At 43.1% G+C, this 24516-nt stretch overlaps 1 protein-coding gene across 2 annotated transcripts in view; it reads left to right on the top strand.

The window, feature by feature from the left end:
- Positions 1 to 24516, top strand: part of LRP6 (LDL receptor related protein 6) — a 202185-nt gene that overhangs the window by 145816 nt on the left and 31853 nt on the right. For both annotated transcript variants that reach the window (XM_034784364.1, XM_034784371.1), the window contains 5 exons: positions 6220 to 6436; positions 7435 to 7724; positions 9994 to 10220; positions 12941 to 13125; positions 13592 to 13918. In XM_034784364.1, the coding sequence (XP_034640255.1) occupies positions 6220 to 6436; positions 7435 to 7724; positions 9994 to 10220; positions 12941 to 13125; positions 13592 to 13918 (1246 nt within the window). The remainder of the gene's footprint in view (positions 1 to 6219; positions 6437 to 7434; positions 7725 to 9993; positions 10221 to 12940; positions 13126 to 13591; positions 13919 to 24516) is intronic.

Genomic DNA, 24516 nt, shown 5'->3' with positions numbered 1-24516 from the left:
AAAAAAAAAAAAAAAAAAAAAGCAACAAGCTACAACAAGCAACAAACTACAAGCCCAACAACCTACAAGCCAAAAACTAACTAACAAGCAACTCCAGCCAATTAAGCCAAAAACAAGCCCAATTTCTCCCCCCCCCCCCCCCCGTGGGTTTGGCATATCTGCTCAGGACATGGTATTTGGATGGGCATCATCCCTAGACTGTACATGCTCCTCAGCCCTGTGAGAGATCCTCTCTGATAGCAGAAAGGACTTGACTAGGAAATGTGACCTAGCTAAATGGAAACGTTTCTCGTCATGGACACAACAAAGAGGTGTTCTACCAGAAGCTACAGATATTCCACTCATCCTACACTATATCCTAACTTTGAAGACATCGGGTCTCTCCTTTAGTATCTTGTGAATCTACTTGGCAGCAATCAGTGCATTCCATCAACCTAATGAGGGCTACTCTATTTTCACACAGCCACTAATCCGTCGGTTCTGACTTCTGGAAAGGCCTGATAAGAGTTTTCCAATCTCCTCAAAAAATTGCACCCAATTGGACTTGAAACTTGTTTTTTCAGTACTGACAAGTGCCCCCTTTGAGCCTTTAGCTACTTGCTCCATGTCCGTCCTCTTCATGAAGGTCTCCTTTCTTGTAATTACGTCAGTGAAGTCAGACCGTCCATACGCTGTGTTTCATAAAGATAAAGTTTCTTTAAACTTACATCCCAAATTTATCCCTAAAGTGGTTATGGAATTTCACCTTAACCAATCCATTCACTTACCTGTATTCTTCCCAAAACCGCATACATCTCTAGAATAACATAGACTCCGCTCTGTTGACGTCCGACAAGCTTTGGCCTTTTACCAGCAGAGAACAGAACCAATCAGGAAGTCTCTGAGATTGTTTGTTTGTCCCTGTAGTGAAGAGAGTCAGAGAGCGTGCCATCTCCACCCAGAGAATTTACAAATGGGTCTCTGGCTGCATTCTATTTTATCAACTCTCGAGCCTGCCTCCCTCCCCCTACAGAGGTATGAGTTCACTGCTCTAGAGCTCAAGCAACAATCACAGGATGTACTCCTCCTAGATACCTGTAAACTGGCCACATGGAGCTCCATTCACACAATTACCAGGCATTATGCCCTGGTACAGGACTCAGCTGCTGATGCCTCCTTTGGGATGGCAGTTATCCATTCAATCCTACCAGCTTCAGCCTCACACACTCCCCCTGCTTAGATACTGCTTGTCAATCACCCACAGTGGAATACAATAGGGACCATCACTCGAGGAGCCAGAGGAGGTTACTTACCTGTAACTGGAGGTTCTTTGAGAAGTGGATTCCAAAGCCCACCCTCCCTTATTCACAGTAGAGAAGGAACTGAAGAGGTGGTTGGTCCATCCCGCCCTTTCACTTGGTGCCTCCAACAGAGGCAGTAGACAGGGTGCATGTGCAGACCACTGGACACTAGTTTCAAATTCTCTGTCTCCCAGCACATGGTGCGCATGCATAACCCACAGTAAAATACAGATATGGACCCCACATCACGAAGAACCTCCAGTTGCAGGTAAGTAATCGCCTTATACACTCCAAACCAGAAATTTACAAATGGCTAGGTAATGGTTTCTTTTCTCTTCTCCTCCCTTCCGCCTCCCGTACTTTCCTTTCGTGGCAAGTAGATGGTTGATTGCACTGTTTTAGTAGCCTAACTTGCCATTTAAAGCTTATGTGAGCTTCCATTTAGTTTAGGGGGAGGGATAGCTCAGTGGTTTGAGCATTGGCCTGCTAAACCCACGGTTGTGAGTTCAATCCTTGAGGGGGCCACTTGGGGATCTGGGGCAAAATCAGTACGTGGTCCTGCTAGTGAAGGCAGGGGGCTGGACTCGATGACCTTTCAAGGTCCCTTCCAGTTCTAGGAGATGGGAGATCTCCATTAAGTTTACAGTGCACACTTTTTAAGTAATCTTTTTACCAGCAGTTCCCAGGACACTGTCTCTGATATCACAATTGTGTTCTATTGTTAAGTACAGGGTGAAAGTGTGGTAGCTTAGCTAATGCAGTGTGGTGGTTACTTTTGGTAACTGGTGACATTTTAATGATGACTACTGTTTGTTTTATTTGGTCACTTCCACTTATAGGATCTGTTTGTCTAGGCATGCCCCATAGCTGGCTGTTCTGCTTAGCAAGCGCTAATTATTGTGAATTAATTAGTTACAGACAAGTGGCTTATCTTTATGGCTTAGGGAGGAAAAAAGTGAAGTCAGCACAGAGAATTAGAACAACTGTGAAAGTCAGCAAGATGCTGATAAGATAAAATGTGGCTGATGAGTTTCACGTAAGGGTGGAGATGTTTTCTTTACCGGTGAAAATTTTTGTAAAAGGGGGCTCTGCACACTGATTAGAGAGACTGGTGGCTTGAAGGGGTGGAGAGACTGGTGGTTTGAGCAGAAGGTGTTAGTCACAGCTTGCCTTTATAGATACTTTTTAGAGCAGTTTCATGGTTCTTCAGTTAAGCATCCATCCTTTGTTCAGGCACCTCATTTGTCAAAAAAAGTATGCCGGGGAGCCATGCAGCTAGAAAAAATGGGGGAAGTCAGCAGATGTTGAAAGTTTCTGAAGTAGAATAAGGGCACAGTTTTAATGCATGTAGCAGTATAAATTTCATGAAGTAAAATGTAATGCCTACCTTATTTTTGTGAAGTGTGTGTGTGTGTGTGTGTAAATATACAGTGTACACTAATGGGCTAAAACTTTTTGATGTGACCATTTCCTGGAGTCATTTTGAATTTATTTCTAAGACAGATTTAGAGCCCATTCATCCAAGCCAGCAAACATACAGAGCTTCTATTGTTTTCAGAAGGATTTCTGTCCAAGGAGGGAAGGCTCACAGGATTGGGTTCCCAATGTGGGATGGGGAAAATTGAGCAATACCAGACAGTTTTGCGATATAATCACTTCTGATCAAAAAGAAAATGTGTTTGGAGACTATTGTGGTATTCCATATTTAATTTTTTTTCCAGCCACTACTTTAGCAAAGTATTTGGAAGAAATTAGAAATTACTTCTTTTTTTTTTTTTTTTTTTTAAATAACCAGCAGGCTCTGCATTATGCTGAGAAAGAAAGACTTGGGTTTTTTTGTTCTTCCTCATTTCCCCCTTCACTCTGACCCTCACTGCCCTGAGGATTGTAAGTGTGGTGTGTGTATGTGTGTGTGTGTGGGGGGGGGGTGCTCTAGAGGCAGGCTGCTCATTCCACAGTGCTAGGAAAAACCGTGGCTCCCCCTAATGCATTGGTGTTGACTCTGAAGGTTGTCTTTGCACACAGATCTTTGGGGTGGGTCATGGAGAGAATAGGAAGCCCTCAGGGCTTTTCCAGTGATGCGCAGGATCCATTTAAAACAATATGTGAACGTGATTCAAAAGTTTCTTCTTTCCCCAATCCAGTGTTCCAAAATAAAGAGGTTGTGTCAGAAGATCTTGGGTAACACTATAGGTTCTAGAAGGGGGTGCTTTTTGAGGTGTTGCAGGGATGAGAATGCTATCTGGATACTTCATAAAGATTTCCAAAAGACCAATGAATTCTACAAGTTGTACAATATTTTTGCATGCAAGTAAAAGGAAAAGTCGTTCCTAAAATGTTTGTTCATTGAAAACAAATGGAAAAATGTATAAAGTAAATGCAGTATATTTCAGTAGTGGTTTCTCTTTGCACACAATTCAGTAATCATATCAAATCATGTTGTAACAGGATTGTTACGTTGGCATAGAAATATGTCTTTTAAAATATTAGCTTCCTTCCACCTCCATCACTTTTTGTATTTACTAATAATATTTAGCACTTACCCATTGCTTTAAGATGGTCAAATGCTGTACAAAGATTAGTTAATCCTCCCAATGCCCCTTTGAGGAAGGTAAGTATTACCCAGTTTTAGCAACAGGGAAACTGAGGTAGAGAACTTAAGTGTCTTGACCAAAGCCACCAAGTGATTTACATGATTCTTATTGTTCAGAAGATGTAGAACTTAGTTGTAAAGAATACAAAAATGGTTTGTTATTCAAAATGATGGATACAGATAGTTCTCGCAAACCACCTAGTTTGCAGAACCTGCTGTGTGGAATATTATCATCCGTCCTGAGCTGGATTAAGCTGTCATAGAGAGGACTGTTAACTGACCTATATGCTGAGCCAGGACTTCCTGACATTCTAAACTTGTATTCATCCTCCAGATCACACTGCCCCTCACATTTAAAACTAAAAGCAAATAAAGATAACGTAGAAAGCAGATCAGAGGTATAGGACTGGATGTGTGACTGATATGCCTAATATGGGATCACAAAATAAATAGTAGCTAATGTGGTGATTTTTAAAATGTCTCCGGAGGCAATCCTGGCAGTTGGAGGCTGGTAAACCTAACTTGACTATTGGGCGAATTGGTTTAAAAAAGAACAAAAAAATCCCCACCCAACTATAATGAAGAACAGAATGATCAGGGACATATGTAAACACAGTATGTTCGGAAAGAGTCAGTGCAGCTTTTGTAAAGGGAAGTTATGCCTCACCAATCTATTGGAATTCTTTGAGGGTATCTATAAGCATGTGGATAAGGGTTATCCAGGCAATATAGTATACTTGAACTTTCAGAAAGCATTTGACAAGGTCGCTCACGAAAAGCTCTTAAGGAAACTAAGTAATCCTGGGATAAGAGAGATGGTCTTCTCATGGATCAGAAAGTGGTTTAAAAGATAGGAAGCAAAGGATTTGAATAAATGGTCAGTTTTCACAACAGAGAAAGGTAAACATCAGGGTCCCTCAAGGATCTGTACTGGTACCTGTGCTGTTCAACACATTCATTAGTGATCTGGAAAAGGGAGTGAAAACTGAGGAGGCAAAGTTTGAAAACGATGCAAAATTATTCAAGATAGTTAAACCCAAACAAAACTGAGTGACTGGGCAAAAAAAAAAAGATGAAATTTAACATAGGCAAATGTAAAGTAATGGACACCTGGAAAAAATAATCCCAACTACACATGGATAATGATGGGTTCTAAAATAGCTGTTACCACTCAAGACAGATCTTGGAATCACTATGGGTAGATCTCTGAAAATTTCAGGTCAATATGCAGCAGCTGTCAAAAAGTTTAACTGGATTTTAGGAACTATTAGAAAAAGGATCGAAGATAAGATGGAAAATATCATCATGCCACTATATAAATCCATGGTGCACCCATATCTTGAATACTGTGTCCAGTTCTGGTTGCCACATCTCAAAAAGGTATAGTGGAATTGGAAAAGGGTTCAGAGAAGGCGGCAAAGATAATGAGGGTATGGAATGACTTCATTACAAGGAGGAACTAAAAAGATTAGGGCTGTTCATTGAGAAGAGACATGACTAAGGGAGGGATATGCTAGAGCAGCTCTTGGCCCCCGGCCTAGCCATGACTCTGCTCCCAGCCCAGGGGGACGGGGACACATTCCTTTACTGGTAAGGGGAGAGGGGGGCGAGAGGAAAAGTTTGGGCATCACTGTGATAGAGGTTTGTGTAATCATGAATGGGGTGGAAAAAGTAAATAGAGAAGTGTTATTTACTCTTTCAACACAATTCAAAAAAACAAGGGTCATCTGATTAAATCATCATGCAGTAAGCTTAATACAAACAAGAGGAAGTACTTTTTCACATAACACACAATTAACCTGTGGAACTCATTGCCAGAGGATGTTGTGAAGGCCAAAAGTATAACTGGGTTTCAGAAAGGACTAGATAAGTTAATGGAGGGTAGCCAAGATGGTCAGGGATTTAACCCTGTTTTTGGGACGACCCTAAACCTCTAAATGCCAGAAGTTAGGAGTGGGAAAGATGGCGTGGATCATTCCAACTGCCCAGTTCTGTTTATTCCCCATGAAGCTCTAGTACTGGCTACTGTTGGAGACAGAATACAGGGCTAGATGGACCATTGGTCTGAACCAGCATAGCGGTTCTTGCATGGTCTTACTATAGGATTTGCTGAGTCATAACCTCACTTTAGGATCTGTTTATCTGGATTTTGCTTATAAGGATATAGCCTTAGATGGACAGGTCCTGCATGGATTTATGGATGGAGGATTTGCCAAAAGCGTTTCTGATAGTTAAGTTTTTTTTATTTTGTGTTGAAAATTAGTTATTAATTATGGGCTGTTTGGAGAAATTATTCTGCATATTGGCAGGGTTTCTCTCATTCACATTTTTTTTGTATCTGTGCAGGTCATGAATGCAGATGGCAGTAGCAGGAGAGTTCTGGTGGAGGACAAGCTGCCTCACATCTTTGGATTCACTTTGCTGGGAGATTACATCTATTGGACCGACTGGCAAAGGCGTAGCATTGAGCGAGTGCATAAGCGTACAGCAGAAAGAGAAATCATCATAGACCAACTGCCTGACTTAATGGGCCTGAAAGCTACTAATGTCCATCGGATCATTGGTGAGTGACTGAAAACCAGATCTAGACAAAAAGTGTGAAAAACAGCTTTGTAAGCAGCTGAATGGGGTAACTGGTTTCTTTCACACTGTAAAGACACTACCCCAAAGTGCTAGCAAGAACACAGAGAAAATCTGTGGTTGTATTTAACTGGGATAGTGAGAGTAGGGAACGGTGTCAACAATGCCCTTCTGCAGGCTTTGAGGGCTCTATAGCCTGGTCGTCATCTTAGGGTTTGTCTGCTCTTAAAACACTACAGCAGTAGTGCTTCAGTGTAGACACTGCCTACTCTGACTGAAGGGGTTCTCCCGTTGGCATGGGTAATCCACCTCCCCAAGAGGCAGTAGAAGAATTCTTCCATCCAACCTAGTGCTGTCTGCACATGGACTTAGGTGAGCTTAACTACGCTGCCCAGGGGGGTGGATTTTTCACACCCCTGAGCGACATGGTTAAGCTGACTTAATTTTATAGTGTAGAGCGGGCCTTATAAGAACATGTACAGAATTCAGTTTAGTTACATGATGATATGTATTTCTTTAGCACCAACGGTTAATGAAACTAAGACTATTCTATATGCCTTCATCTCACAACCTGTCTACGAACTGTGCTCCCTGTGTCTTCATGAAAGCTAGGAGTGACACAGGTTTTGCATGTGCACTGATTGGTCTAAAGGGGCACCAAGTTACATGTGTCAAATGCAGGCCTCTTCCCAGCTGTTTAGCCTGTGTGAATTGAGTGTTTAGTGGTGTCAGTGCAGCTCTTAATAGACAGACTTCCATAACATACACAGAACACTATCACAATAATCTTCTTTATTAATGGTCTGAATGGCTGTGAAGTCTGCAACTATTTCCATTCTTAAAGTAATTGCTATAGGACAAGGCTGAGGTAGATTGGAGGGCAATATACTGTAGAGAAAGTTAGCACTGCTGTCTGAGGATAATTATATTGAAAAAGAGGACAATGTCAAATAATTCTTTATGCTTCTACTGAATGTGTAGGTGCAAACCCTTGTGCAGAGGACAATGGTGGTTGCAGCCATCTCTGTCTGTACAGACCTCAGGGCCCTCGCTGCGCCTGTCCCATAGGCTTAGAGCTCATCAGTGATATGAGGACTTGCATTGTCCCAGAAGCTTTCCTGCTCTTTTCTCGGAGAGCAGATATCAGGCGAATCTCTTTGGAAACCAACAACAATAATGTTGCCATCCCACTTACGGGAGTCAAAGAAGCTTCTGCTCTGGATTTTGACGTGACTGACAATCGGATTTACTGGACAGATATCTCGCTGAAGGTAAAGGAGGGAGTTGTCTCTGTCTAGTGTTCAATCCCACATGGGCAGCTGTGCCTCCCCAAACAGCCATGTGTGGTCCCGCCCATGCTCTGCCCCCAGGTCCCCTGCTGGGGCTCTGCGGCTCTTCCCCCTTGGCCAGAATCCCAGCCTGGGACCGGCCAGGGACTACAGGTGGCTGGAACCAGTGCTCACACTGCCCGGTGTTCTGGGGGGCGGGGGTAGTGGGGCGGGCACACTGCCAGCCCAGCACTCCTGGGGGGAAAGCCTCTAGACGCCGGTGGGGGGAGGGGCGGGGCCTCGTGCAAAAGGGGCAGGCTGGGCCAGGGGCTGGCTAGCCTCCCTGAGCCCAGGCTTCACTCTCCGCCCATGCAGTCCACTATTGCTGCATTCTCAAAACATTTAAACTCAAGAACTGACCAACAAATAAATTTTACATAATTCTAGTTCAGAGGGAAAAGCGTGACCCAACACAAAATGTCTTCATATCCTGGCTAAATTCAGATGTGTTCTTTTTAAATCAGTGGGTATATGTTTTTTCACATACACTATGAATTTGCAAGGATAAAAGTCAGCATTTTGTGGAAAACTGAAACTGGGGGGAAATACTACTTTGATGGAGATTTGGAGGCCTTAACATGGATATCTTGCCAAATGCATTGTGGGAGGGAACTGTGTCTTGGGCCTGAAGTGAAAGCTGATGTTAATCTTACTTCAGTGTGCATTAGTTATGAAGATACCATGCATTAGGTGAAATACGGTATGAATTATAAATTACACTGAAATAGCTAGATTATTCGGTTGAGACTGAAATATTGGGGAGTGTTGCAGATCAGAAACAGGCATAAGGCAGACAAATGGTGTACAAGTTTCAGCATCGATATCCACCAGTCTAGTTTCACTCTCATTTTCAGGAGCAGAAAATTTATTCAGAAATGGAAATATCAGGATTTTTTTTAATAAAGGAAGAATTCTGTAATTGTGGTGAGGCTTACACAACAGCCTGCTGTGTTCCACACTCTGTAACTTATGAGTTGGGCACACAAGGGCTCAAAACATAGCTTGTAAATGAGTTTCTGAGAGGGAAGCTGGCCAAACTGTTGTAGAAACTGGTTTAACTTGAACTGTGGTTGAAATAGATTAAACATGGTTCCCAAAGTTGGTTTGAAAGGACATTGTAGATAGGGATTAAGGGATGCTGAATTCCCAATTGTGCACACTGTTGTGACATCACTGGTTCTAGCACACAAACTGTAAGCAAACAAAATTGAACTTTGACTTCTGCAGAGTTAGAAACATGAGGAGTGAAGGATGGGAGGAAACTAGTGTTTGCATGCCATTGTTGTCCTTGGCAAAGATATATTATCTTCGGGCTTCTTGGTCATAATTGTATACCAGTGAATGGCTAAGATATGAAATATTATACAATTATGGCTGCCTCTATTGTCATAGGAAGGGCTATGAAGTTGAGAGTTAAAAGAGAAATCTTTTGGACAAAAGAGAGATCAGAAACTCTTCTTAATGGGGAATTAAATTAGTTGCTTACCATCCATCCATAAACACTGGCAGAGTTACAGAGCTAACTGACTTCTTGGCCATTGATTGTTTTCATCTATGTGATGATTTGCGCTGAACCTTTAAAATGAGAATGTTTTAAAAAAAATGCACTGCACAAGACACGTCACCATCACAGTGTTCACTGTGTTTGTGTGTTCTGCCACCTTGCCCCCTCCAGCCTGTGTGCTGTCTTGTGTATTTAAATCGTAAGCTCTTCAGGGAAGGGACTGTCTACTACTCTGTATTGTGCCTACCATAATAAACATCTAATTAATATTGTGGCGTGGGGTGGTTGGGTGGTGAGTGGCACGTGATATACAGGAGGTTGGGTTAGATTGTCTGGTGGTCCCTTCTTGCCTTTAAATGCTGTCTCTGTGACTCTAAAATATTGCTCCTTGCTGTAGCATAGAAGCTTCAGCATGAGCCCAAGAATTCCAAAATGTTTTCTCCTCAAAGCTGGCTGTGAGTTGTTAAGGTCAGTGTGGCATGTAGACTGCTTAATGGAACCCAACTCAAGTCAACCCATTTATTTCTTCAGTGACCATAGTAAATCATCACTCTTGAATAGGCCTTATTGTTAATTGTACGAGTAAGTAGCACATTGTATGAACTTCTTCCTTACAAGATTTCTGAAATCTGAAAGTTTTTAAATGCAAACCCCAATGACAGACTGGTAAAGTTCCTAATTTACCTGTGTATCATTGTATCCCTGAAGACTATCAGCAGGGCATTTATGAACGGCAGTGCACTCGAACATGTGGTGGAGTTTGGCTTGGATTACCCAGAAGGCATGGCAGTAGACTGGCTAGGAAAGAACCTGTATTGGGCCGATACTGGAACAAATCGTATTGAAGTGTCAAAGCTGGATGGACAACATCGTCAAGTATTGGTGTGGAAGGATCTGGACAGCCCCCGGGCACTGGCATTAGACCCTGCTGAAGGGTAACTTGCTGACTTAATTTTATGTTTACGAACTTCTTAAAAATAACACATGCATATTTTCTGTAGGGCATGTTAATGAGGCACCAGTATATAAATCCTGAGAGAACTCAGCTTGGGGAATATAACCTAGTAATTTAGAATACAAGGGCTGGAGGAATGTGCTCTTAGTGTCCTGAATAATCATTAGGAATACTACACACAAATCAGAGAAGCTCATTAAAAAAGGATTTATATTTAGTTTTTTAATTAATCATAAAATCGAAGTAGCTTTAGGTTTATGGAATTCATTAATTAGAAAAGGTCCATCACACTGAAAAGAAAATATTTGTCCTTTTAAAATGGAGCTCCCTTTCATCACGGGTTAGGGTGTTGTGAAGGTATTATGTGCTCTGCCTCTGAGGGGAAGGTGAAGCTCACTGTGTGAGAATAAGGAGAGAGATTATTTTGGAGGGAAAGGACAACTTTGGTAGGCGGGGGAGGGAAATAGAGCAGTTTTCTTGGATGCACTATCTGCCTATTCAAAATGTAAGATTTTTGTAATGAGAGAACTCTTTTCTCCAGGAAAATGGACTCAATCACATTAAAATGCAATAGCATTTTATGTCATAAGAAAAGAACTGTCATAATACTTAACATCTACATAGCACTTTATAATCTTGAAATGCGTTACAAACATTTACTAATTTATTCCTTGCAAAATCCATGTGAGAGACACTAGTTGTGTATTACCCCTATTTTACAGATGAGGAAACTGATTTTCAAACATCCTGAATTCTCACAGTTTAGATTGACTTCAGTTGGAGCTGTAGGAGCTTAGGAACTCTGAAAATCAGGCACTGAGTGATGTGTCCAAAGTCAGACTGAGTCACTGCATAGAACTTGGAAAGTCTCAGGATTTCCAGGCTCCCATTCACTAGGTAGAGTTGCCTCTCTATACCATCTTTCTCTTGAAAAATAACAGTTAAAGTTTGCTAAATACCAAAAATGTTCATCCAAAGTGGGAGAGAACTAAAATAGCTGATGTGATACGCAAATCTGAACCAGATGTTTTGGGAGTATGCAATGTCCACGTAGTTCCTGAAAGCTGCTCAAGGCCTGGAATTGCAGATTAGTGCTGTGATTTTACCACTTACCTTGAGGTGACTCATTTTCATCACTGGTATTCACAAGAACTAGTATTTCTCACTTACTGCAAAGTTGCTCATTTTCCCTTGCTCTAATAGCTGTCTGGCCAGAAATAGTGTCAAAACACATATAGACCAGAGTGGTTCTCAATTCCTCATCTTAAATTCACACTGGGACCCCAACAGCAAAGTTGCTTTACTTGCATTATCTCCTGTTTTTGTTTTTAAAACAATAAATGATCACTAAGATTTTCAGAAGTGGGTTTTTTTCTTAAGCCCATGTTTAGACACCTAAATAAGTGGCCTAATTTTTCTAAAGTACTGATAACTCAGCAGCTCCCATTGAATAATGAGCCTGTGTATTTAGGAACCTATCCATTATCTATCAATTTCTTTACAATCTTGGCCAGTACATATTCTGTCAGGTCACTTCACGCTCATAGTGATCTTATTCCTATTTAGTTTAGCTTATCTATCTAACCTATTTGGGTGTTGTGTTCGAAATATTAGGGTCAGCATAGTCCATGGCAGACAATACAAAGAATTTGGTATCATACATATGGAAACGCATCTCCCTGCTGCAGTCCAGTGATGCCAGAGAACAATAGTATATGCTTATAGAGTGTTGACCGCTATTGCAGTACTTAGATGATCTGTATTCTATACGTAATAGAGTGAGAACATTACCGTGGCTCAGCAGTACGCGAGATGAAGTGTGTTGTTACCCAATTGCAGTGGAAAGCCTCTGAGATCTGTTTGCAAGACTAACTTTCCAATGTGCCGGGGGTGCTCACTGCTCAACCCCTGGCTCTGTCACAGGTCCTGTCCCCATTCCACCCCTTCCCACCTGCCATGCCCTCGCTCCTCCCCCTTCCCTCCCCCCAGAGGCTCCTGCACGCCACAAAACAGCTGATTGGGAGGTGCGGGGAGGGAGGGGGAAGCGCTGATCAGCAGGGCTGCCGGTGAGCAGGAGGAGCAGGGGGCTGATGAGGGGTGGCTGACGTATTACTGTGGCTCTTTGGCAATGTACATTGGTAAATTCTGGCTCCTTCTCAGGCTCAGGTTGGCCACCCCGGTCTAGTCCATTGCTACCTATAAAACCAATCTCTGGTGTGGAAATTGGTGGAGAAAGGCACTTCAAGGAAATATCCTCAAGAAACATTTAGTTCAGAGTTCAGTAGAGGATTGAATAGAAGCAGAAGGCAATTTTTGTTGCTCATGCAATGTGCTTTGGATCAATTCTTGATAAAGAACAATGTGCAATCTAATGTACCCAGTTGCCATCCTGTTTATTATTAGCTAACACACATGAACTAGTTAAAGACTGAAGGGCTCTAGTAAAGAAGTCCTTGGTAAGGGTCCAGCTTTGGATGGCGCAAATAAGGAAATCGGACTCATTTCCTAGCTTGTATTTTGAGAAAAATATTTAATGTGTTTTAATAAACACTTAAATTTATAACTCTGGTTTTCTGTTCCCGGTCTCCTTGCTTTTTTGTTGTTTTTTCCTTTCATGTACTGGCAAGAAATTTTAAGAGTCTGCATTAGCAGAAAACTTCTATATCAGATAAATGAAAAATTCCTGGCATTTTTATACAGGTTTATGTACTGGACTGAGTGGGGTGGGAAGCCCAAGATTGACCGAGCTGCCATGGATGGAAGTGAACGTACTACTTTGGTACCAAACGTGGGACGAGCTAATGGGCTAACAATTGATTATGCTAAAAGAAGACTTTACTGGACCGATCTAGATACCAACTTAATAGAATCTTCAAATATGCTAGGTAAGCTGCTGTTGCTTTTTCTGTGCAAGCTGTGTATTTTTAGTTACACGTAGGACAAAGCTCTCAACTGGTAGCTTTTGGAGTGTCCTCTCTGGCAAAAAATATAACCAGCATTTCATTTGTTGTGGAGAGGTGGTGGGAAAGCCAAACTGCAAAAGCTCATAGATTTAATACTCAGAACTGATTTTTTTTTTAAAGCATTCCATTGTATGTATCAGGCAAGAGAGTAGGACATGTGTGTATGAAAGAGAGAGAGAGATGAGGAAGGGGTCTCATGCTGCAGATGGGTTGTTACAGAAGACTGGCAATCCTGGTGGAGGCTGATATTAAACTGTACATTTTTATTTTTATTTTTTTACATTTTTTAACCTCTCCACGGAGGAGCAATGTCTAACACATTGTTGTAAAAACCCAGTATGTCCCCAGTAATTCCTCTTGTTTTCCTCTCTCCCTTTTTTAAAAACAGGCCTTGACCGTGAGGTTATAGCAGATGACTTGCCTCACCCGTTTGGCTTGACTCAATACCAGGATTACATCTATTGGACAGATTGGAGCCGGCGCAGCATTGAGCGAGCCAACAAGACCAGTGGCCAGAACCGGACCATCATCCAAGGCCACTTGGATTATGTGATGGATATCCTGGTCTTCCATTCCTCAAGGCAGGCAGGCTGGAATGAATGTGCATCTAGCAACGGGCACTGCTCCCATCTCTGCTTGGCAGTGCCAGTTGGTGGTTTTGTGTGTGGATGCCCAGCTCACTATTCCTTGAATTCTGACAACAGGACCTGTAGTGGTAAGCCCTAAGCACAAATGACAAATTAGAGGCGTAGGGAAGAGAATGCCGATGGGAATAAATTATGGAAGCAAATGCATTTGGTAACAGATAAAAGTATTTTACTAGGAAAAAGAAACATTTTCATTTCTTTCTTCTCTGTTTATTTTTAATAGCAACAATGAGGAGACAGTTTGCTTTGGTGACAGGAGCATAATATGCTAAGTCATGGCTCGTTTCTACCTTTGATACTGAAAGGTTATTAAAAACCTTTCCAGTTTCAAGATAAAATTCTAAAGCAGGATGTGTTGGCGGAGGGTCGGTCTGTTTGTCTGTCTGTATAGGTGGCAATAAAACTGTTTTCTAACCATACTAAAATCCTACCAGGCAATTGAGTAAAAGTTAGGATATTTTTAAAAAATTTCCAGGCCAACAGCTTGGCAACGGGATTAATTTCAATGAACCTTTTTATTCATTCTGCCAACCAGAATAAGGCTGGGTAAGAAGAGAAGCTGGAAACACTTCTACTTTTGTGCCGGCCCATGAAAGTTACTTCATGACCCCTTTTATTTTGTTGAGATTTACCAGGCATAGGGGATTAATGGGATTTTGGTGTATGTTTTGGAATGTTGGCGGTGAATTTAGTTGTGACTTATATTCCAGCTTGAAGGGGTATTGGACAGACCTTCCTTCAGAGCTCACCCCAGGGTGGCTAAAGGCATTGCTTTTGAGTGAGAAAAGAGGCCCCAGGGTGCTGCCTTCACAGCACTTTCTGTTCTTGATCACAGTAGAGGCAGCAAGCAGCCAAACCCCAGTTTTTTTCATTGTTGTGCAGTGTGTGAACCACAAGGCCCTTAGGTCAGCCACAGTTAGTTTCTAGCCAAATAATTCATCTTTCTTTCAATAACTGGCTGCCAGTGCAGCACTCATAATTCTTCATATGATGGTCCCTACATGTATTCCACACATTGGATACACATGAGCACCATGTGTTTGAATCCAGAATTTTTTTTGCAAGCAGTGGCCCTTGGCCTGTACATGTGCTGTAGCTTTTCTCATGCTCCAAACCCAGGGCATGAAAACTGGTGCAGGCCTACACCTCTCCAGTTCCTGTTTATTGCTGCATGATTTGAATCGAGATCTTTGGTGTCCTCATCTTTTTCTTTCTTTCTTTCTTTCTTACTGCGTCATTGCTGTAAAATTTTGTACACCGTTAGTTTTAGTAGTTTTTATAGTATACAGTAGAACCTCAGCATTAAGACACCTCTGGAATGGAGGTTGTTCCTAACTGAAATGTTCGTAACTGAATAAAATGTTATGGTTATTCTTTCAAAAGTTTACAACTGAACATTGACTTAATACAGCTTTGAAACCTTACTACACAGAAGAAAAATGCTGCTTTTAACTATCTTAAATTAAATGAAACAAGCACTGAAAGAGTTGCCTTACCTTGTCAAATCTTTTTTTAACCTTTCCCTTTATTTTTTTAGTAGTTTATGTTTAATTGAGGACTGTATTGTACAGTATTTGATTTAGGTAGGTAGGTAGATAGATAGGTAGTTGTCTCTGATGCCTGATTATGTAGTTACGGTTCCAAAGGAGATGTGTTGTTGACCGATCAGTTTGTAACTCTGGTGTTCATAACTCTGAGGTTCTTCTGTAGTTAGTGTTTCCTCCCATTTTCTTCCCCACCCATTTTCTTTTCCCCAGAGAAGTCTGGGATTATGCCCAGGGTTCAAAATTGTGTTTCCTGCCTTCGCTCCTTTTCGGTGAATGACAAACATCAGCACTGCCTCTATTGCCTGGGTGAGACTCATATTTCTGCCAGCATCTGCTGCTCTTTTTCCCCCAGAATTCATGAGGTTCTGGAAATGAGACTCAGAAAATACCTCAGCAAGAAGGCAATGAAGCCCCAATCCAATTGGCTAGGGCTAAACAGCTCCTGATGCTCCAATCCACTTCTAGAGTCAAAGCAGTACTGGTAGCGACACGTACCACAATGACCAGGAAAGCTCTGGTTCAGACCGCTCTGCCAATGGACTCTCCTCATACCCCCAGGACAATCAGACTCGTGTCTCCCTGAAGAGGACATCTTTGCTCTTCCCTATCCACATTCAGCCCTCCTATCAGGACCGTCTTTATTCTGGGACATTGAAACACCAGAAGAAGACTGTCCCAATGAGACAGAGTCATTCTCCCATCCCACCATTGGTATCATTGATTCTGCTGGAGATAAGGATTCAGCTTTCTGTTTGGATGAGTCTTAGCCCCTGCAAGAGTCTCTGCAGCATCAGGGAAAGGTGGCACAAGACAGGAGCCCCAGAAGATCATGGTTCTGACCTCCAGGCAGATACAGTTGGCCAAGAAACAGGCTTCCCCACCCCATGCCAAGGGGTTCTCCTTTGGCAGTTGATCCATCCTACTGGCAATATTGGGGATCATGGGAGCCCTACCCTAGACTCAGGATCAGTGCAGGAATCCTATTTGCCACTTCCCAGATACCTACAACCGGCCCCGTCAGCGTATTCAGAAAGGGAAGGTGAGCCTATTCCAGTAGCAATCTCGACATCTTCACCAAATGAGGCAGTTACTCCATCTTCTCCATCCCTGCCAGATGACTTTAAACAATATCAAGAGCTCATGCCCAGGGTTGCTGCAGAGTTACAGATTCAGCTTCAGGGAGATCAGGAGCCTCAGCATAGTTTCCTAGATGTTCTGCAGCCATCTGGTCTGCAGTCAAGTGGCTCTCCCCATCACAAGGTCGTCATCATGGACCCAGCAAAGATGATTTGCCACACTTCTGTTTCTTGCGCTTCTACCTCTAATTGGGCCAAGAAGCACTGCTTTGTTCCATCCGGGGGGGGGGGGGGAAGGGGAGTTTTTGTTCAGATGCTTTGGTGGTACAGGCGGCTACAGAGTGGTCCAAGTAGCAGCACCTAAAGGCTACTCCCTCAAAGAAGGGATACAAGCGACTCAACCTTCTAAGGGGAAAGGTCTTCTTTCACCTCCCTCCAGTTCAGGATCTCAAATTATCAGGCCCTCTTGGCCAAATATGATTTTACTAATTATAAGAAGTTTTGGAATTCAAGGACGAGCTCCCTGAGGGGCATAGGGCCTGCTTCCAGGCCCTAGTGGATGAGGGCAGATTGGTAGCCAAAATTTCCCTCTAGGCCATGGTGGATGCAACTATACTGCATCTAGGGCAATGGCTATGGCCATTGTTATGAGGAGAGATTTGTGGTTATGATCCTCGTGTTTTCCTAGAGGTCCAGAGTACCATCCAATATCTGCCCTTCGATACTATCAACCTATTCCAGAAGACAGATGAGTGTCTCCACTCCCTCAAAGACTTGAGGACAAAACTTGATTCACAGGCATTTATATCCTTGCCCCAAAAAGAAAACACCATAGACAGGGCTAATAGGGCAAGACCACCACAGCCATTTTACCACCAATGTTCTCAGGAGCTAACTCTCAAGAGACAGAGGGTTTATAAACCCAGGAACCCAGCCTCTACAACATTCATCACCACGTCATACTCTAACCCCAAGCAAAGAGTGTTTTTTTTCCCCCATGGTACTGTTGAGACCTATGTCCCTTTATTGATGCCACTTCATTCCCCTCCTCTGATATTCAAAGGCTTCCACACCCCATTTGGCAAAAACTGCCCTAACTACAGACAAATGGATATTAGAGATTATTTATGGCATCTAACTGATCGAGTCTCTGGTACCTCCTACCCACAAACCCCCTTCTTCATTCTTTTTCACGGACCACTCTCATGGGGTGATTCTGCGACAAGAGGTGATCTCCCTTCTCAGGGGAGCCATAGAAAGGGTTCCACCTCAACATCAAGGGAGGGAATTCTATCCCCCTTACTTCTCCATCCACAAGAAGAATGGGGGATGGAGGCCAATTCTTGATCTGAGAAAAGCTGAACAGGTTCATTATAAAACTAAAACTCTGCATGCTCCCCTTGGCATCCGTAATTCCCTCGTTAGAGGAGGACACATGGTTTGCGGCTTTCAACATTAGACACACATTTTCATAGACGTCCACCCAGCCCACAAGAGGTTCCTCAGATTCCTCTTCGATGAAGAGCATTACTAATTTAGAGTCCCTCCCGCTTTGGGCTAGTTATTGCATCCTGGGTCTTTACAAAGGTCTTTTCAATAGTGGCAGCTTGGATGAGAAGGGAGGGATTTACAGTCGTCCCCTACCTTGCTGACTGGCTACTGATGGGCGGTTCCTTCAAGGAAGTCTAGTAAGCAACCAGCGTTCTACTCAGTCTTCTGCCTTCCCTGGGTTTCTGCATCAGTCATGAAAATCCATGTTGACCCCCACGAGTCGCATAAATTTTATGTGGGGGGGCATTGGACTCGACTGCAGCAAGAGCATATCTGCCTCTCAAGATGTTTCAGGCCATGAGCATGCACATACATCAGGTCAGTGTCAGAAACAGGGCATCAATCAGAATTTGCCTTTTCCCTCTTCAGCCATGTGGCTTCATGGACACATGTGATATTGTTTGTCAAGTTTTATTTCCACTGCCTAGAACCCTGGCTTCTTTCTGTGTACTCACCAGAGAAAGGCAACATAAACCAAGGTGAAAGTTCTGCCTAAAGTTTTAGACTTTTGTCTGGTGGACAAAAGTGGAGAAGGCTTGGGTAGGGATCCCTTTCCTCACACTGACTCCTGAGGCAATCCTCATTACGGATGCTTTCCTCTTGGGTTGGGATGCTCACATGGTTGATAGAATTCCAGGTGGTCCATCGAGCCTGTGACTCGTTCCTCCCTCATCCAATCCAGACATGTCCAAATAACGTCGGACAACATGACAACAGTATTTTATGTAAACAAGCAGGGAGGGTGAGATCTCTCCCTTTGTGCATAGATGCAGTCACCCTTTGGAATTGGTGCATCAGCCATCGCATATTCCTATCAGCAGCTTCCTTACCAGGCTTGCAAAACTCCCTAATGGACTGCTTGAGCAGACATTTTTCTACAAATCACCAATGGGAGATTCATAATTTGGTTCTTGATGACATCTTCACCCAATGGGGAATGCCGACATCGGACCTTTTCACCTCATGGGAGGACAGGAAACTTCCTCAATACCTCTCCAGAGTTGCCCTGGGCAAGGGCTTGATAGAAGATGCCCTACTGGTGTCATGGAAGGGTTGCCTGGGATATGCTTTTGACACCACAAGTGCTACAGAATATCCATCAAGACAGATGTTTTCCTGTTTGCACCCAACTGGTTGAGACAGTTCAGTTTACAGTCTACTGAAGGCCTCAGTTCACCCACCCAAGAACATCCCCACGTTGCCGGATTTTGAGTGCATAAGTGCAAATTGTAGCATCCCAACCTGGGACTGTTGCAACTCAGGGCCTGGTATTTGGATGGGCATCAGAAATAGAATGCTCATGTTATAAATGGGTGCAATCCATCCTTAACCAAAGCAGAAAAGAGTCTGTGAGAAGGTGCTGTTAAGCAAAATGGAAGCATTTCTCCCCCTGGGCTCACCAATGCAACTTGTGTCCAAAATCTGCTGGGATCCTTCCTATCTTAGAGTATCTACTTATTCTTCAGTCTTCAGGTCTCGTGCTCAATTCTCTGCAAGTACATTTAGTAGAATCATAGAATATCAGGGTTGGAAGGGACCTCAGGAGGTCATCTAGTCCAACCCCTGCTCAAAGCAGGACCAATCCCCAACTAAATCATCCCAGCCAGGGCTTTGTCAAGCCTGAGCTTAAAAACCTCTAAGGAAGGAGATTCCATCACCTCCCTAGGTAACCCATTCCAGTGCTTCACCACCCTCCCAGTGAAAAAGTTTTTCCTAATATCCAACCTAAATCTCCCCCACTGCAACTTGAGACTATTACTCCTTGTTCTGTCATCTGCTACCACTGAGAACAGTCTAGAGCCATCCTCTTTGGAACCCCTTTTCCTGTAGTTGAAGGCAGCTATCAAATCCCCCCTCATTCTTCTCTTCCAGTTCCCTCAGCTTCTCCTCATAAGTCATGTGCTCTAGCCCACTAATCATTTTTGTTGCCCTCCACTGGACTCTTTCCAGTTTTTCCACATCCTCCTTGTAGTGTGGGTCCCAAAACTGGACACAGTACAGGTTTGTCACATCTTACGCGCATTTAACATGCGCGATTTCAACTTTACACGGTTGGCAAAAACAAAACAAAGAAACACAAAAAGAGAAAAACAGTTTTAATACTATACCTGTAGTGCGGGCGATTTCGCTCGCCATTGAACTCAATGGGGTTTTGGCTATACACGGTTTTCGCTTTACGCGCCAACTGCGGAACGGAACCCCCGCGTAAGATGAGACAGACCTGTACTCCAAATGAGGCCTCACCAGTGTCGAATAGAGGGGAATGATCACGTCCCATGATCTGCTGGTAATGCCCCTACTTATACAGCCCAAAATGCCGTTAGCCTTCTTGGCAACAAGGGCACACTGTTGACTTATATCCAGCTTCTTGTCCACTGTAACCCCTAGGTCCTTTTCTTCAGAACTGCTACCTAACCATTTGGTCCCTAGTCTGTAGTAGTGCATGGGATTCTTCCGTCCTAAGTGCAGGACTCTGCACTTGTCCTCATTGAACCTCATCAGATTTCTTTTTGCCCAATCCTCTAATTTGTCTAGGTCCCTCTGTATCCTGTCTCTACCCTCCAGCGTATCTACCATTCCTCCCAGTTTAGTGACATCTGCAAACTTGCTGAGGGTGCAATCCACGCCATTCTCCAGATCATTAATGAAGATATTGAACAAAACCAGCCCAGTACCGACCCTTGGGGCACTCTGCTTGATACCGGCTGCCAACTAGACATGGAGCCATTGATCACTACCCGTTGAGCCCAACGATTTAGTCAGCTTTCTATCCACCTTATAGTCCATTCATCCAGGCCATACTACTTTAACTTGCTGGCAAGAATACTGTGGGAGACCGTATCAAAAGCTTTGCTAAAGTCAAGGAATAACACGTCCACTGCTTTCTCCTCATCCACAGAGCCAGTTATCTCGTCATAAGAGGCAATTAGGTTAGTCAGGCATGACTTGCCCTTGGTGAATCCATGCTGACTGTTCCTGATCACTTTCCTCTCTTCTAAATGCTTCAGAATTGATTCCTTGACCTGCTCCATGATTTTTCCAGGGACTGAGGTGAGGCTGACTGGCCTGTAGTTCACTAGATCCTCCTCCTTCCCTTTTTTAAAGATGGGCACCACATTAGCCTTTTTCCAGTCATCCGGGACCTCCCCCGATCGCCATGAGTTTTCAAAGATAGTGGCCAATGGCTTTGCAGTCACATCCGCCAACTCCTTTAGCACCCTCGGATGCAGAGCATCCAGCCCCATGGACTTGTGCTCGTCCAGCTTTTCTAAATAGTCCTGAACCACTTCTTTCTCCACGGAGGGCTGGTCACCTCCTCCCCATACTGTGCTGCCCAGTCCAGCAGTCTGGGGGCTAACCTTGTTCGTGAAGACAGAGGCAAAAAAAAAAAGCATTGAGTACATTAGCTTTTTCCACATCCTCTGTCACTAGGTTGCCTCCCTCATTCAGTAAGGGGCCCACACTTTCCTCGACTTTCTTCTTGTTGCTAACATACCTTAAGAAATCCTTCTTGTTACTCTTAACATCTTTTGCTAGCTGCAACTCCAAGTGTGATTTGGCCTTCCTGATTTCACTCCAGCATGCCTGAGCAATATTTTTATACTCCTCCCTGGTCATTTGTCCAATCTTCCACTTCTTGTAAGCTTCTTTTTTGCATTTAAGGTCAGCAAGGATTTCACTGTTAAGCCAAACTGGTCGCCTGCCATATAGCGATCAGTAGCGATCAGCAATTTCCATTTTCTGGTGGATAACCATACAGTATTCACTCATCCTGTCACAACTAGATTTTTGAAGAAGCGTCTCAGATCCTTTTCACCATTGGTGAAGTTTGCACCTTAGTGGAACCTCAGTTTTGTTTTGTCGTTGCTTGCTAGCTCCCCTTCCCTCTTTCAGCTTCTAGCCATATGTTCTATGACCCACCTGTCCATGAAGGTGGCCTTTCTAATAGACATAATGTCAGCTAGAAGGGTTAGTGAGCTGGGAGTGCTCATGGTGGACCCACCGTATACTACATTCTATAAAGAAAAGCTCTTGTTATAACCCCACTGTAGATTCATTCCTAAAATAGCTTCTGAGTTTCATATGAGTCAAGTAGTCCATTTACTGGTGTCTTTTTGAAAATTGCATACCTCAGATGAAGGGAGCTGACTGCATTTTCTAGATGTCTCAAGTGCTTTGGCCTTTTATCTGCAAAGAACAAATGATGTTAAGACACCTAAACGATTTGTTTTCATAGCAGAGTGATCAAGGGTCAAGCTACATAGATACAAAGACATTCAAAATGGATCTCGAGTTGTGTTACCCTTTGTTACCAACTAGCTTATATTCCCCCTCCAGAGCAGGTGAGGGCTAATTCTACTAGAGGGCAAGTTATTTTGGCTGCATTGCTGAGAGATGTACCCCTCCCAGCGATATGGAGGGCAGCTAATTGGAGCTCTCTGCATACCGTCACAAGTCATAATGCTCTGGTCTGGTCAAATGCAGACACAGCTGTGGGGACAGCAGTACTACAGTCAGCGTTGGCCTTCTTGCACCCACCTCTGGTCTTACCACTGATTAATCTCCCACGTGGGGAATACACATAGAGACCATCACTTGAGGAAGAAATGCAGGCTACTTACTGTTAACTGGATGCTCTTCGAGGTGTGTGGCCTCCCTACCTGCCCTCCGTCCCCTCTGCTGTGGATTGTTTGAACTGCGGTAAGAATGGAAACTGGAAAGGCATCGGCCCACATCACCTTTTATGCTCTTGGTTTGGAGCATGAGAGCTACAGCACATGTGTGGGTCATTGGACACTGCTTGCAAAAACTTCTGGACTCGGGCACACAGTGCACATGCATACCTAATGTATAGAATACAGATAGGGACCACACATCTTGAAGAAACTCCAGTTACTGGCAAGTAACCTCCGTTTTTGACTGCCAAGATGCTTGGATGGTTTCTGCTGGTGTCATTCAGATTAGTCAGTGGGTTAAGAGAGTCAGATATTATCTCATCTGCATTATGCATGAGTAAAGAGATCTAACTGCTGCACTAAGCCCAAGTCAGGTGTCACTTATTCTGAGACTATCACCTCCATGGAATACTTTGGAAATCATCCTCTTGGAAACATTTCTGCTTTGCACACCCCACATTTTCGGTATTTCTTTTCTGTTTGTTACAAGGGACCACTTGCATGCAAGCAAAATCTTTGTACCATTCCCTTCTTCCTCCTTTACTGCATGTCAAAAGAATAATTGACATAGTTGTGGTGATAACTATGATATCATAAGCAGGGGGTTTGTCTTTGGACAAGAAATAAGTAATAAAGTCACGTAAAAATCCTGTTTTCTTGGAAATGTTTAGTTACAAAGCAATGAGAAAAATACAGAAAACATGTTATACTATAAAGATGTAGAACTGTTCCTAAACAGTATGGTTCAAAGTCTTTCATTAGGCATTAACAGCTTTTCAGCTATGTTCAACCCTGGTAGATTTCCCACTTCTCATTTGTAGGTAATTGGAGACTTCGATTTTTTTGCTTGTAATTTAATTTTTCTCTTGGCCTCTGTAATTGGAGCATGGATCATTTTAACTTTCTCTTGCCTATTTTACTTGGTTATGTGTTTCTGAGCATTATTCTAGCACAAGTCCTGTCTAGAGGCCAGTTCCTCCCTTTGTTGACCACAGTGCACATATTCTTTTAATTATGGGAAGGAGAGCAACTAGAGCTGGGAACTCAAACTTTCAGAGCCAACACTGCATTGTTGAGCTTGAAGCAGTTCCCCGGCTGGGATGCTGCTGTGTTTCACCCACAGTTCCTTCCAGAAATATAGTTAAAATATATGGCTGTTGGGAGAAATTACATTGGAGAATGGAAAATGCTTTTCAAAACCCAAACTGAGTTGCAGAGAATGGAGGGACTTAAAATGGGAAATTTGCCCTACCACTACATACAACGAGCCATCCATTTGGGTAATACTAATGCTAGAGAAGTCTGAGTTTACAGATACCAAGAAGACAATTATTTGATAACTTTCCTTTTGAAGTTCTTACCGAGTGGATCTCTGAGAATGACAGAGGTTCTCTGGAAGGGAGAGCAGAGGGATTTGACTGTTTGTAACTGAAAGCATGCAAGCCTCCTTTCACAACTTCCTTTGTTTTGGCCTAAACTGTCCTCTTTTGCACATGTCCCTTAACATGCGGGTTTATCTAATGAATAAGGGATTTGACCTTTCCAAATGTGGTTTTCTGCTGTTTATACTACATGCGTACAACAAACTGTGTGTGTGGGTGTGTTTGGTTTGCTTTTGTCTTATATTCTATTAGTGATTAAATATAGAAAAACGTCATCGGTGAAATGCTTGGGGGAAAATCCAGGTTTTTCAAAAAGCAAAAATAACTTGCACCTAGGTCAGAATTTTGAACAGTGTGAAAAGTATATTTTTATGCCAATGAAACTTTTTTCTTAGCAGCAGCCAGAAAAACTACTCAAAGTACATGCCTAAAAT

This window comes from Trachemys scripta, chromosome 1, assembly GCF_013100865.1.
Source record: "Trachemys scripta elegans isolate TJP31775 chromosome 1, CAS_Tse_1.0, whole genome shotgun sequence".
Taxonomy (NCBI): Eukaryota; Metazoa; Chordata; order Testudines; family Emydidae; genus Trachemys; species Trachemys scripta.
The sequence above is the reverse complement of the archived record's forward strand: the minus strand, read 5'-3'. Positions and strand labels throughout refer to the sequence as shown.